General features: G+C 38.5%; 1 protein-coding gene across 1 annotated transcript in view; it reads left to right on the forward strand.

The window, feature by feature from the left end:
* LOC308092362 (voltage-dependent calcium channel subunit alpha-2/delta-4-like) overlaps positions 1-16,631 on the forward strand; it is a gene marked incomplete at its 5' end in the record, with an annotated part of 128,620 nt that overhangs the window by 38,339 nt on the left and 73,650 nt on the right. The window contains 13 exon segments of the mRNA XM_080438213.1: positions 722-800; positions 1,366-1,499; positions 2,874-2,891; positions 3,705-3,782; positions 4,788-4,868; positions 5,544-5,618; positions 5,868-5,954; positions 6,814-6,885; positions 7,604-7,665; positions 7,974-8,041; positions 9,866-9,911; positions 10,537-10,634; positions 14,531-14,627. Of these exon segments, the coding sequence (XP_080294339.1) occupies positions 722-800; positions 1,366-1,499; positions 2,874-2,891; positions 3,705-3,782; positions 4,788-4,868; positions 5,544-5,618; positions 5,868-5,954; positions 6,814-6,885; positions 7,604-7,665; positions 7,974-8,041; positions 9,866-9,911; positions 10,537-10,634; positions 14,531-14,627 (995 nt within the window).

The raw sequence follows: 16,631 nt of genomic DNA on the forward strand, positions 1-16,631 counted from the left end.
CAGTGTTTCCCAAACAGTGGGTCGGGACCCATTTGTGGGTCGCAGGGTCCATTTTTATGGGTTGCGAGAAAATACACTTCCCTTTATGTTTTTTTGCTACATTTTGTTTTTAATCATTTCAAAAGATGTTCAAATTTCCCCCCAAAAGTCAACATTTTTTATGAATTAAACAAAACCAGACATGTTTCAAAATAATTTCATAAATAAATACCAAAAATCTAAGAAATTCCATTCCAAAGACCAAATGTTTAATAAGTAGTTAAAATAGCCGATCTACAAGCTCACAACGCGTCGCTGTGAGCTTGCAGATCGGGCATTTTCACTAGTTTGGGTCCCGGGCAAATGTCGAATTTCTCTTTTGGGTCTCGAGCTAAAAAGTTTGGGAACCACTGATATAGAACATGATATTCCATTTACTATATCGTCGCTGTCGAGCATAAACCTCTTATCTCCATGTTTGAACTTTTTGCGTTTTTTCGTACATTAATGACCTGCGTCACTCAAAAATAGCAGATCCACAAGCTCAAGTTTTGAGTGGGGATCTGCTACTTTTGCTGTAACAGTTTTGGACATATGAGGTTTCCACCTGACAGAGACAATATAGTATACAATTTACAATATAGTATACTATTTTGCAACACGCTGTGAGCTTGTCGATCATGTTATTTGATTGGTTATTATGATACGCAGCAGTACTAAAACCTCTACCTCTGTGTCTCAGGTCAGAGTGTTCACGTACCTCATTGGAAGAGAGATGACCTTTGCACAAAACACCAAGTGGATTGCCTGTAATAACAAAGGTGGGACGTTAATATATGTGTTAATATGTGTGTTAATATGTGTGTTTGTGTGTGTCCGTGCGTGCGTACGCATGTGTTGTGTGCGTCCATATTCTACATGCTATCTGTTGAACAAGGGACAAGAATGTACTAACTATACATACAATATAGGCAAGAGCAGGTAACGTTTATTTGTCTAGCACATTTCAACATCAAGGCAATTCAATGTGCTTTACATAAAACATTAAGTATTAGAATACAATGAAAACAAAAAAAGTATACATTTAAATTACAGTGCAGAAGAGAGAACGTTTTTTTTTTTTTAACTATGATTTAAAAGAAATAAGAGTGGCAGCAGACCTGTAGTTTTCTGGGAGTTTATTCTAGGCATGTGGAACAATATCGATATAAATGCACGCAAACACACGTATGTATTTTTCTTGTTCGTTGCACATGTCTTCACTGGTCTCCCTGCTGTCGTCTGTCTGTCTGTCTGTCTGTCTGTCTGTCTGTCTGTCTGTCTGTCTGTCTGTCTGTCTGTCTGTCTGTCTGTCTGTCTGTCTGTCTGTCTGTCCGTCCCCGCCAGGCTACTACACACACATCTCCACCCTGGCAGACGTCCAGGAGAACGTCATGGAATACCTGCATGTCCTCAGCCGGCCCATGGTGATCAACCATAACCATGACATCATCTGGACCGAGGCCTACATGGACACCGTGGTGAGTGAGTCACGCTGCATTGACGTCCTGTAAAAAAAAAAATCCTTCCCTGGAGGAAAGTTAACCACATGAACCCTCACCGTTATTGTCACATCACAGGTTTACAGGTGTAAAAAAGTGTGTGAAAGTCGCCTATTCAATCAGGGGCACTCATGTCATAGATAAGATTTTAAAATTTTTTGGTAAAGTTTTGATTTTGTTTTAGTCATAGTCTTTTGAATACATTTCCATTTAGTTTTAGGCATATTTTAGGCACCTGAAATGTTTTAGTTTTTGTCTAGTTTTAGTCGACTAAATATCATCACACTTTAGTCGACTAAATCTACAGTTGATTTAGTCGACTAAAATGTATTTTGGCGGTGCCTTGATGGCGTCGTAATGGCTGATTTTACACTTGGTTGCATGCTGAAAATAGCCGCTGCGACGCGTTGTGAGCTTGTAGATCTGCTATTTTCAGAGCGCAACACCAGAGCGCAACCAAATATAAAATGACTTGTCTTTTAGTTCTACTGCTTCTCTTCTTCGCTAGTCCCTCCCTAACATTTCAGTCTAGCTTTAATTTGTTGACGAAATTGTCAATATATTTAATCTTAGTTTTAGTCATCGTTTGCTTTGCCAGCAGCAGTGTGTGTGGCAGCGGTGGAATATAGCTGACATCCAGTGTAGTAGGGAGCCATATTTAAATGAACCGCCGTGCGAATGGGCTGTGATTGGTCCATAGAAAAACCTGGCTGATTAGAAACACTTATTCAATCAGCAGACTGACAACTGATTGGGGTGCGTATGACTCCCATGTCCTGCATGAACTAACGCTGATGCTTCATTCATTGCAGTTTAAAGAAAGGTAGAAAGACAGATCAGATATCACCATGGGTAGTGTGAAATCTATACATTAAGCATGATATATACAGGTACATATGGTGCATGGTAAAAATTGTAGTGGGATACATTATAGAAGCAGATGTAATGACAGATATGTACATAAGATATGTACTGTAGCTAGATAAGCTCATGATTCTAGGGCGAACATTTGGTGACAATATCAGATCTACAAGCTCATGCGTTGCAACTATAACGTGTTGTGAGCCTCTAGATTTTGTGTAGAGGGCAAAAAGTAGCAGCAGACCAAAGTATAGAGCCCTGGGGGACTTCATGAAGTATAGGGTTTCAGCGGTTAAATATCATAGCAATATACAGCAAGGAACTTTTTTTCCTGTAATGTCTCCCCCTCATTATTCATGTTTGTTCTCCTTCCTGTCATTCTTTACATCCATCTTTCATCCTGGATTCATCCCTCCATCACACGGGATCCATCCGTTCATCACACTGGATCCATTCCTCCATCACACTGGATCCCTTCAACCCCCCCTTCAGCTGCCCAATACCAAGGAGGTAAACGGAGTGAAAATCATGTCCTGGTCCTGACTGTTGCTCCTCCATGAAACTCATAGACTCATAATCATCATCAGTGTTACAACCTGCAATATTACAAACACATCGTCATTACATCATCAACTGCCATGAAATATGTTCTTGTCTATTTTCAATATTTCTATTTTTGTTTCTGTTTCATGTAATTTTACAATATTCAAAGCAAAAACCTAAACACCACATAGTCAAATATACAAACAATGGAATGGCAGATACATATGTATGTATATATGTATGTTATTTTCTTGTATTATAGTATATAGATATATAGATATATAGTATATAGAGATAGTAGCATTAAGTAAGTAAGTAAGAAAGTAAGTAAGTACTATATTAGTCTTTGAAAGTGTAGTTAAAATGAGTGTTCAGAGCGACAGCTTGATTGTGTGAGGTGTTACATGGGCTTGATGTGTTTAGACAGCACAACTGTCCTATACTGCCCCCTGGAGACTGAAAAGAGCAACTGGTAAATGCTAGTTTTGTACTGTATGTGGATAGTGTGTAAACGAGACCAGATCCAGACCAATGTTTAGATCAGAATAGGCCTTTGTCAGGTGTTTATGACATACATCCGCAATCTGCATTAGTTGCATTTAATAAGAATAAGTCTTTGATTATCCATAATGTGTTAACGAGGCAGTAACACAGGCCTGTTTTAGAATTGTATCCGTATCATTTTTATTTTTTATCATACCACTAATAACAGTGGTGAATGCTACATATACCGTAAATGAATTAAAAAGTTGTATTGTTGTTTGTTGTCTCCATTCTCAGCTCTTCTACACCAAGGCTCAGAGTCTGCTGCTCATGACCTCGGTGGCCATGCCAGTATTCAGTAAGAAGAAGGAAACGGTCAGTGAACCCACTCATGTTTTATTCATTTATAAACCACCCATGTATTAAAAGAAAAATCAAACACTTTCAAAATGTTTCAAAAATGTTCATAAATAGCAGATGTACAAGCTCGCAGTGCGGCACGAAGTGACGCGCTGTGGGCTTGTATATCTGCTATTTTTGAATAGCCAACGCTAAAATCGAAATGGACACAGATGCTTTCCCGGTTTTAACGGGTTATACTGTAGATGTCAACTTGAACTCTGGCATCCCTATTCTGGGCCGAAACCTTCAGTGAAAATAGCAGGGAGACATTTTCTGTATTTATTCTTATCAATACAATACATACATTACTTTTTTTTGTTTTATTATGGAAAACATAACAGATACAAAGACCACAGAAATAGTAAGAAATGTAATGTAATGTCAGTGTAATTATCTAGAACAGTGGTTCTCAACCAGTGGTCCGGGGACCACCAGTGGTCCTTGGGGGGGGTTCCAGGTGGTCCCCAGCTAAATGATGGAGAATTGGTAACCAAATGGACCCTTATAGATCTTTAACTCTTGAGAGTGTAAAATGAAACCAAATGGACCCTTACAAATGGGTCCATTTGAGTTAAACTATTGTTAAACATCTGCATTACTTGTAATACTTAATTTACAAGAAGTCTATATAATTAGAATGTAGAATAATTGTTATTTTGATCGACGTTTACCTGTTATTATCTCTCCTGTGATACAACATCAGTACAATATGGAACTGTGGACACAATTGTATCCAACGACAACAAAATATTCTAAGTCCTGGGTCTGAGAGTCTAAATCTCATCAAATAGCGAATAAATAATGGACCTTGATATGAAAAGGGTTGAAAACCACTGATGTAGAAGTATATAGAAGTAGTTCAACATGCTGTATAGTGCACATTATGCAGTATGTACAGTATTTAAATGCTGTGATGATCATTCTTGGGGCCAGTCAGTGTGGTAACATTGACCCCTGTCACCCCCCTCTCTCTCCCAGCTGTCCCATGGAATCCTACTGGGGGTGGTGGGCTCTGACATCCCCCTGATGGAGGTCATGAAACTGGCTCCCAGATACATGGTTGGTCAAAGTTGAACATTTCTTTCTTTCTTTCTTTCTTTCTTTCTTTCTGTCTTTCTGTCTTTCTTTCTTTCTTTCTTTCTTTTCTTTCATTAATTCCGTTGTTTTGATTGATTGAATAGCTGCACGTGGTACAGTCAGACATTAAGGCTAAAATGATAACACAGAATCATTTCCATTGTGTCCTATGTATTCAATTTATCAACATACTGTAGCATAAAAAGTTATCACAATAATACATGTCATCAACCAATACAAACAAACTATATGTACAAAAGAGATTACCAAAAAAAATATGTTTACGTGTCACGCATCACGACGCGTTGTGAGCTTGTATATGTGCTATTTTCAAACGGCCAAAGTTTAAATAGGGCTGAAGTGGTTAATGTATGTTTTGTGATAATAATTCAAATCTACAAACTTGTAACTAAAGTTTGGAAATAATTGTAGTGGAGTAAAAAGTACAATATTTGCCTCTGAGATGTAATGGAGTAGAAGGATTTTTTTTTAAATTGGAAACACTCCAGTAAAGTAAAAGTACCTCAAAATTGTGCTTAAGTACAGTACTTCAGTAAATGTACTAGTTACTTTCCACAACTGCCTCTGTGTTAGTGATAGTGCTGTATGTGACTGTGCTGTTCAGCTTACAACTCTCTGTTGTTGTTTCATCTCTAGCTGGGTTCCCATGGTTACGCCTTCCTCATTACCAACAACGGTTACATCCTGGCTCACCCTGACCTGCGTCCTCTGGTGAGTCCTGAGTCCCCTGACACTGGACATCAGCTCTAAAAGAAACATTTAACCCACTAATTAGACCTGTTTTTATACATTTCAATCCCTGGTCTCACTGAACGTACTGTTCAACATTTAAATATACCTGTGTACTATAACACCCGGCGGCCCTGTTCAACATTTAAATATACCTGTGTACTATAATACCCGGCCCTGTTCAACATTTACATATACCTGTGTACTATAATACACTTCCCTGCTCAACAGTACAAAGACGGCAAGAAGTTGAAGCCCAAACCCAACTACAACAGTGTGGACCTGAACGAGGTGGAATGGGAGGACACGGATGAGACTGTAAATACACGCACGCACGCACGCACGCACGCACGCACGCACGCACGCACGCACGCACGCACGCACGCACGCACGCACGCACGCACGCACGCACGCACGCACGCACACACACATTTTCAGTAAACTAAACAAAAATCCATGTTCTTATGGATTTTTCAATATTTGTCAGACATCCCCAACAGCCTTACTAAGCATAATACTCTGATGAAATGTTACACTATATAACTTCTTCACTCGGACAAGCAGGCAGGGAAAAGAAAAATAAGCTCTAGGCCTACAGTATCTATCAATAAAGAAACCTTGAACCTTGAAACTAAAGCAGCCTACTCCATTGCATGACGCTGTCACTTGCCAAACAAAGTATTGATGTTTAGGCGAACGAGACGTGCTTTTAGCTTGTAGATCAGTTTTGTTTGATTTGTTTTAAATATAAAGCGGAAGTATTCATGCGTGCACGCACACACACACACACACACACACACACACACACACTAGGGCATTTACGAATAGTGATTTTTAGCATTCGAATTATTCGACCTATAAGTATTCGAATATTCGATTAATCGATTTGATTATAAAAAATAAAATAAAAACATTTTAAAAAAGTTTTTTTTTTTTTTTTTTTTTTTTCAATGGCATTGATGACTCGACTCAAGGAATGCGAGTTGACGTCACACCAGAGCTCACAGCTGCATGTCTGCTGTAGAAAAGCCACTAAAAAAAAATCTAAAAAAAAACACACACACACACAATCCAATATGTACCAACAGTATACTGTACACTGTAGACACACTTTAGGGCCTACAGTGTTTTATATATTATGTCAGACTGACATTATAAAAATGTAATCTTATCTTAGTTAAGAACTGCCATGGTGAGAGGAGAGACTGGGAGCTACAGTCTAAACATCAGAGCATCATTAGACAAAGGGGTGAGTATACTATTTGAGTGCAATCAATCACCATGCTGTGTAGAGCAAGGGTTCCCAAACTTTTCAGGCCGTGACCCCCCCCAAAATAATCATATTTGACCTGGGGACCCCCACCCTGACAAGCACTTGGAATTGTAGGCATTACATTTAGTTTGACTCGGTTCCACAGATTTATGTTGTGAAAATAGCGGCACTACAAGCTCACAACGCCTCGCACTGTGAGGCGTTGTGCTATTTTCACAATGTTTGCCTCTGTCTTACGTAATATTTGACAATTTGGTATTAAAAAGGTCTTAAAAGTCATTAAATCGTGTATGTTGGTTTGTTTGCTGTTGAGTGAGAAAACAATGTTGCACATTAAGCTAATCATCTGGGGACCCCCCAAATAATTTGGGAACCCCAAACAGTGGTTTGAGAACCACTTTAGAACAGCCAAGTTTTCTTAATTGCCACGGTATATGCAACAAATTGACACAAGGAATTGTGCATTACAATCTCGCAATACAGAGAATAAGAATCGGCAGCAGAGATATTAAATGAAATATCATTGATTCAACTGTGATATTGTCTGCCAAGAAACGTGGGTTGCGTCCTCTCTTGTAAAAGTACTGAAAAATGATCTAGATGTTTTTGCTATCATTGATGAGCTGATGGATACAAATGTTCAAACTACACAAATGTCCTCACATAATTGCTTTGTTCTCTGTTCTTCCAACAGAAAAGACCCATATATCTGATCAATGACTATTTCTACACGAATATTGACGAGACCCCATTCAGGTAAACCGTCCTCCATCACACACACAGCTTCAAATGGATATTTCATTGATATTTTCTAATTACTATGAATTACTTGGTCTCTCAGACTCAATAATTAAACCCTGGTATTTTGATTGAATACTTAATTAGTCGGAAATGTAAACAGCACCTGGTACAGTAATACATTAAAGCTAAAAGAATAACACAAAAAAGTCCTAGAAGGTGTGCACTTTATCCACTAGATGGCAGTATGTGACATACTATTTATACAGGAAGTCAGGTTTGTGTAGCTTTTATTTAGGTTTTCCCCAACCATTTTGTCTCCTCAGTATGGGCTTGGTGCTGACCCAGGGCCACGGACAGCTCATTTATACAGGCAGCGTGTCTGTTGAGGAAGGTAGGTTCATCATCATCATCATCATCATCATCAAACCTACTGCTGGTCAGACCAAGTATATGGCTGTAATGCTGGCAGTGGTGTAAAGTAACTAAGTACATTTACTCAAGTACTGTAGCCTACTTAAGTACAATTTTGAGGTATTTTTTACTTTACTGGAGTATTTCCAATTTTCAGTATTTTACTTCTACACTGCTACATCTCAGGCAAAAGTTGTACTTTTACTCCACTACAATTGTTTGAAAACTTTAGTTACTAGTTACTTTGCAGATATTATTATTATATATTATAAAACATACTTTAACCATTTAGGACTATTTTATACATAGGCTATTTTCAAACATTATAGTACTTTTACTTTTGGTACTTTAAGTACATTTTTATGCCAATACTTTTGTACTTTTACTCAAGTAACATTTTGAACACAGGCCTTTTACTTGTAACAGAGTGTTTTTATATTGTGGTATTGCTACTTTTACTTAAGTAAAATATCTGAGTACTTTATCCACCACTGGCTGCTGGGAATAGGGAAGGTTAGACACATTTTTTGAAGAAAAAGAATGAAGAAAAAGAATAAAAAAAGACACATTTTTTACCTATCTGGAAAATGAATGCTTACCAATAGCTTTCTTCACAAAATGTGTTCATATACTGTACAGTAGGTGTCTGCTAACACCTCTCAATTAGTTCCAGCCCAACTCCTCGAGGAAACTTTTGTAGGAGGCAATCAAAGTTTGGGTACCCAGAGGGTGAAAAACTGGAAAACTACAAATTGGCCAATATGAGCTTGTGGGGTGTCTGATTACAGGTTTTTGGGGGCGCTGAATCCATTCCAACCATCATTTTTAGTAGAAATAACTCCCTGGCCATGAAAATCCATCAAATTGTGGTGGCCGTAATTTCCTATTTTTCTTTTTTTGTTGAGTGGTATATTTTGATTCTTCGGGTTCATAGAAAGCCTCAAGTGTCTCCTGCTCCTCCTGTGTCATTTACTCCCCCAAACCCTGTTGTGGTAAATAAGGCTGTTGTTCTTCAGTCAACTTGAATAGTTAATAACAGGTTAAATTAGTCTTTCCTTTATGCTGGGAAAAAACTAAACAAAACACCCACACAGTACAGTAGATCAGTAGTTCTCAACCTTTTCAGGCCGCGACCCCCCAAAATAATCATAATTTGAACTGGGCACCCCCAAAATAATCATATTTGAACTGGGGACCCCCAAAATAATCATATTTGAACTGGGGACCCCCAAAATAATCATATCTGAACTGGGGACCCCCCAAAATAATCATATTTGAACTGGGGACCCCTCAACATAATCATATTTGAACTGGGGACCACCCCCCCCACACTCACACACTTACACATACACACACACACACACACACACACACACACACACACGCACGCACCCTGTCAAGCACTTGGAATTGTAGGAGTTGAGGCATTACATTTAGTTTGACTAGGTTCCACAGATACAGTAATTATTGTGAAAATAGCAGATCTACAAGCTCGGCTATTTACAACATTTGTGCCTCTTTCTTATATTATTTGACATTTTGGCCAATGTTTGACCAGTTTTTATAGTACAGTTTGTTGATGACTTTTGATGCAGTAATGGTATTTTCTTTCTTTCTTTCTTTTTTTGTTTTGTTGAGGTATTAAAAAGGTCTTAAAAGTCCTTAAATTGTCACTTCACTGTCACCTGGGGAAGCCCCCGAAAAAATCATGTGGGGACCCCCCTGGGGGTCCCGACCCATAGGTTGAGAACCACTGCAGTAGCTCAGACATTGACTTGTGGTTTATATTGTTCTTTCTCCACAGGCCTCCATGACCTCACCTCTCCAGACCTCACCATAGCATCTGAATGGTACGTCTGATAATAATTAGAAAACCCAGAATCGTTTATAACATATTGATCACAAACAATAGATTGCTATACAGTCCCTTTGGGGTATTGAATCAATTAAGGACTACATTGAATTCAAATTTGTTTCAGTACAGTTATATAGCACTATATTAAATCGTCTCTCGGGTGTCCAAAACTGTAAATTTTCAGGATTCAAATTAAAAAGTAGCAAAAGTAGCAGATCGACAAGCTCAAACCGCGTCGCTTCACACCACTTTTCGAGCTTGTAGATCTGCTACTTTTGATGCTTTTGTGTGATGCTGTAGTATATGATCAAGTAGGGTATTAAATATGGGGATAAGAGGTTTCTGCCCGACAGCAACGAAAGGCAAATGTAAGCAATTTAATGGCTATTATTATAAGATTATGACAAATGAACGTAGCACTTTCCCTAGCCTTGACGACCTTGCAGGCTTATGCAAAGGCTAAAATGTAACTTAGATAGCATGTTATGTAGACAGATGCCAGGACATTGTTGACCTGGCATCTTATAGTGTGTATAGTTTCAATGTACAGATTATAGTTTTTTTTTTTATATTCTAAATTTTAAATTGCAAATTTTAATGAACCCCCCACCCTCCCCCAGGACATACTGTGAGTTGGACATCGACCCTCACCACCGCAAGTACACACAGCTCCAGGCTGTCATACGCTACCTGCTGGGGAAGGAACCCGACCTGGAGTGTGAGTGTTATTCCCTGATCAAATAAAATGAGATCGCATTAGATTATTAACCACATGAACTCCAGCATTCCGTCCCTATAACCTGGGCATGTCGTATAACAGCCGAAAATAACCGATCTACAAGCAATGTGCTGCAACGGCGAGCCACGATTTGAACTTATTGTATCGGCTATTATCTGCAAAAGAGATTTGGAGGAAAAAAAGTAATGGGGCCGACTGCCGAGTACAAGACCCCTGGAGGACCCCGGACTGCAAAATATTTAGTAAACCCTATATACTTTGCATATAGTGGTCAAACTTTATTGACCTCCACCCTGGTTCTAGGCAGGGGCATGATGGGGGGGCAATGCTCAACAAATGCTCCAGACTGCCCCACCAAACTGGCCCAAAATCATCCCAAAACACTATGCCTAACCCTAACCTTAAACCTGGGCGAAACACCGGGAAAAGACAGAGTCCGATGCACATTAATCTCGGGGAGACCATGGCTGCAGTACCCTGCAAAGCTGTTTTTCTGCTTCCCCTGCTTGCAAATTTGGCACAAATAAGGACAGAGATTAGTATTTAAGCGATACGGTTTTAATTAAAGGGGCATAAAACCCTATAGGCTGATTTGATTTGTATTTTGTTTTCCAGTTCAGGTTAAAAACTACAACAGTGTAAAAAAAATATGACTGGCTAGCAAGTAAAACAGCTGTAGCTAATCAAAGTAAATAATGTTATATTTAAGGTGTGCCCAGAGTCAATGTGCAAGCATAGACTATTGACACACCCTAAATCTAACACATCCATTATTAATTTCTTAATGAATTAATAATTAATCAGTCTTTTGCAGCCTGCCATGTTTTTAATCTGCTGTAGTTTTTAACCAGAAACTATAACATCAGCCTAAGGGTTTTATCCCTCTTTTAATAATTAAAAAAACTGCTTTTGGAGAATGACAAGCACTGAAGAGTGCTGCTGCAACCCAGTCTGAAATGAAGCAAATGGAGGTACAGTAGCAGTAACAGGGGAAACCATTGTGAACCGCCTACGTAAGGGTCCACCCAGATAGCTTCACCTTGCTAAAATAATTGCATGTCATTTAAGTTCGTCCGAAAACCATAAAAACTGAACCAAAACAAACTATCTTTCTTTCTTTTTTTCTACATCCTAACATCCTACAAGAAAAAAAGTCACGATAAAACTATAAAAGAACAATAATCTCAAAGAACAATAAAGCATAGATGTGTTCGAAAAGGAGCGGGAAGAAGCTAATGCTTTATAATGTCCAACTATATTATATTTCTTAATAATTTCACCCAAAATGTTAATAACAATATATGACTATTGACATACAAATAACGCTGTCTGTCAGTTATGTAACATAAGAGGATTAAATTACTTAGGCCAATATGTGTTTTGTCTTAGGCAATTGTAAACCTGACTTAGGCCCAATTATTTCTGGAGTAAGTGACTTACTCCACAAATGGCCTAAGTCACCTTGTCTTTGACTTAGGCAAGCAATATAGAGAGAGAGAGAGAGAGTTGCGTCACGCTTTGATCTCGCCGCAAAGCGGGATGTTGCCTCCTCTAGTTCCAAACATTGGAACTTCCTCATTGAGATAGAGAAAGAGAACTTCCGCATTGCATTCTTACAATGGGAGTCTATGCTAATGTCGTCACTCTCATAGTTATATCATGCTGACTTAGGCAAAATGAAATGGCCTAGGTCACACTCTTGACCTACTGGGGTGGGAACAGCATGATCTTTTCAACAAGGATATTAATGCGATTTTACCAGAGGTGGCCAGTGTCATGAAAAGCTAATTTAGGCAAAAATATAATGTTCCTCAAAAAATTACGTAGGCCATTATTTTAGGAAGGTGACGATAGGAAACCATAGGTACATTAAAACAGTGGTTCTCAGAGTGGGGTGTGGGGATGCACATCCAGAAACAAACAATACAAAATCATTGACACACTACCTACAGTATATTTAGTGTTAACAGATACAATGTGGAACATCTTTCAATTGTGATTCAGTCTGTACAGCATGTAATGGCATTCACAGTGGAACACCTGGTTGGTTGGTCTGCTTGACCTTACAGTCAGTTATAGATGCAGAATTTATGACCACCCAAATTATTCAACATGTCTCTGACTGCGGCTACGGCACAGAGGAAACCTCATCAGTCAATGCTATACGAAGGAGCTGCTGTCATCGTGAGTGGGATCAGGGCTGCATGGGCTTCAGGTCCCGTAGGGAGAGGAATATTCCATATTTATCCACTCTGCTAGAGCCACCTTACCAGTGTTGCCATGTCCGCTTATTATAAGCGACTTTGGGCTTGTTTTTCTGTAAAGTCGCTTGTAAATATTGGTAGTTGCGGGTTGCGGAGTTTTGGGCTTGTTTCTAAAGTGTTCCGTCCTAAATATTGTTTAAACCAGTGGTTCTCAAACGTTTTCATGTCAACGACCCCCCCCCATTAATATGTAATTGTCCGCGTATACCCAACTGAAAACATTTTGTCAGGGAGTCCCCCGTATACCAGATTTGTGTTTTAGAAATGTTCACTTTTTTCCCCAAGCATTTTTTTTTTAATAGCAGATCTACAAGCTCACAATGCTATTGCTGATGTACTGTATATAGGTTTAAAGTGCTCATGTTGCTTCTTTTGGGCTTGTTTTCATAGACCAGGTAGCTTATTTCTCTCACAAAATCTAGCAACACTGGCCACCAGCTGCACCTCACTGTAGCAGACAGTCCAACGGGCCAACTGATGCAAGCAGAGCCAAGTGTTAAAACATTCATTGATCTATTGGGTAGAGAGCCTGACCGGTGCCAGGTTTAATTTAGAAGAGTCTTAGACCATCGGATTACCCATGTTTTTGACTCGTTGTAATAAATAAATTAACAAATAAAAATAAACTGTGACTTGATTAAAGCTTCTATTTGAAAACTAAAAAAAATAAAATAATTAAAACTTTTGATAGATAAAAAAAGTTTGAATGAAGTATAGCTTTTATATAAAGAACATTTAACTTTAATTATATAATGAAGAAGAAAGCAAGTAAATATCAGATTTGTTTTATTTAACCAGCTTCATACATAGCATCATAAATCATGCAATAATTGTGAGCTTGTAGATCTGCTGTTTTTCAAAATGTAAAAAAAAAGAAAAAGGATTTGCCTATAATAACATGCCCGAAATCGGGACACCAGACACCAGGTTGAAAGTTGTTACAATTCAGCTTCATAACTGGCGATACAGATGTCATAAAAAAGAATTCAAACAATGGCCGATATATATCGGCCAAAGTTCAGCTACAGTAGCAGCAGCAGTCAACATTTCAGACTGCCAACAATCCCTCCCCAAATGTGGGCATATTCATTATTCATGTTGGTACATTTATTATTCATTTTCATTTTTCCCTCCGACCAAATGCCCAGAAATGAATGAGCCTCACCTCTTCAAATGTAATTATTATGTATATTATGTCTATTAGTCTTAACTGTACAGAAAGAACCGTATATCTCCTGGTTCACCTGCTCAGTCTCCCTCTATGAGGAGCAGATGATAATGTACTGATATAAAACATCAATCCCCAAATACTGTGTATATGGTAACCAAATGGTTCAACACTCTTTAACCATTTAAACTATATTCTTATTTGATCGTATTCACAATGGCTCTATACTTAGTTGACCAGATGATCTAGGGCTCTACACATTTTTTTGTGGGGAAAATAACAAATACAAATAAACTGTGACTTGATTAAAGCATCAGTTTTATTCTAATTGACGTGATGTTTCGGTCCCTCTGGACCTTCATCAAGAGTGTCTTTATAATGACAAAATGTATTGATCAACATGACCTTTCCCCTAAAAGAGTCTACCTGTTTGTTACCTATAGGTGACGAAGTGCTGCTGCAACAGATCCTGTTTGACGCTGTGGTAACGGCTCCTATGGAAGCCTATTGGAACGCTCTGATGCTCAGCGACGGCGACGGGTGAGATTTTCATTTGTGTTTTTTTTTTCTTCAAGGTATGGCTCCAACGGGGGCCTGCCGTTTGCAGTAGAACCCTTTGGTCTGTATGAACCAGACCTGTTGAAAGAGAGAGTTGCAACATGCACTCTTTGATCTGGCTGAAATCATGTGGTTCATGTATTGCGCGTGCTTCGTGTGTTTGGAACTATTGGTTTGCCCCATGCCATGCGTTACTTCCTGTTATCTCTGAGCACACACAAATTCCAAATCAACTTTAAAGGAATAGTTCACCCCGAAAAGGACTTTGTTTCTATCGATTAGTCACACTATGGAGACTTGAATTGTGTCTCCTACCGGAACCGCTGACTACCGGTCCGCTGGTCATCAAATTATTGGCTTAGGAATGAGACAAAACAAAAAAGTCTGAATGGGGTGACTAATCGATAGAAAAAACGTTTTTTAAGTTTTAAGTTGTAACTTTAAGTTGGTTTTGGCAATAAATGATTGAATATTTAATATTATATGGATATTCTTTGTTTACAATGTTAGTCTATGTGACTGTCTCTCTCAATAGCTGCAGTATGAACCACACAGCTTAGCTGACTGCTTCACCAAACATATAAACACTAGTCCCCTCAAAAGTAGACTGTTGGCTGGGTGATGGCCAGTGGTTCTCAAACTGTCAAGGACCCCCATAAGTATTTGACCACGGGCCCCATCTGAAAAGTGTTTTTTTTGCCAAGGACACATTTTCAAAAATAGCAGATGTACATATCTGCTATTTTTGAATAGCCAACCTTTAGATGGATAAGATGGTTTGAATGATTATGATGCTACATTAACTTTTTTCTTTCGCTAATAATAGACAGCCTCCAGATGACACTCGGTGACACTGCAACCCACACTTACTGCCCAGACAGAAACGTACTCTTTAGATACTGTACCTCAACAAAATGATATAGCCTTTATATAATATTATATTATATATAATATTATATATAATATTTATATTATAGCACATCGAAAAACAAGACTTAAGAAAACGTGTGATACGTTCTTTTATTTTCCTGAACTGGTCATTTTACAAAGGTCGCAATCATTCAAAGATAGTATTTATCCATACGCAGTTTGCCTCCCGGTAGCGACAAATCTGCCAACTGGAATTTCCAGACCAAGAAAGTAACGTTCATGTCCTTACCTTGTTTACATAGCCTTGGTGATATAAGCTGTCACAGCTCGCCTGACTGTGAGATAACCCATTCAATCCGGGAATGCATCTGTGTCATTTTAAGATTTATTTGAATCTTTGCTTCTGGGGGTGCCTGGAACTAAATATTTTGAGATGGGGGTCTGCGGCCAAATACATATAATTTTGGGGGTCCTTGACATAAAAAAGTTTGAGAACCACTGATATTAAAGCAACATAAGTATTTTTCTTATGTTTTAGGAGACATTTGTAGAATCCCCAAGAAGCAAAGATTTGAGTTAAAAATGTTTGCTTTAAAAACCAAAGATTTGCAAAAATGTTCACGATTTTTCAACTCGCCGCAGCACCGAGTGCCGCGCTACGAGCTTGTAGATCTGCTATTTTTGAATAGCCCAAAGTATGAAATAATGGTTGTAGCTTAAAAAAAATCAAATGACACAGTATGCGTTCCCGGATTGAATGGGTTAAACTAATTAGACTCGGAATGTGACAACTGCTGCTGCACGTATAATGAGGTAAATCAGCCAACACATGCACGCACATGCACACGCAGAGTTTGTCAGATTGTTTTATCTGCTCGTTTTGGATCTTTTTCTTATCTGGTGACAACTACCCGCAATTCTACTGCCTAAGTCATGGCAAGCGGGAGGAGGATTTCTGGTGCTGTACAGAAATATATAACTTTAATAACTTTAAAGGAAATAACTTTAAAGGAAAACCTGATGTCATCTGAAGAAATGTTCACAATTGACATTTTAAAAAGTTAATAAAGAAATAAGCTACAACAGGCCTTGGTTTACCATGGATCTATAACGGAT

Source organism: Gymnoscopelus braueri (assembly GCF_963280865.1).
Source record: "Gymnoscopelus braueri genome assembly, chromosome: 9".
Classification (NCBI taxonomy): Eukaryota; Metazoa; Chordata; class Actinopteri; order Myctophiformes; family Myctophidae; genus Gymnoscopelus; species Gymnoscopelus braueri.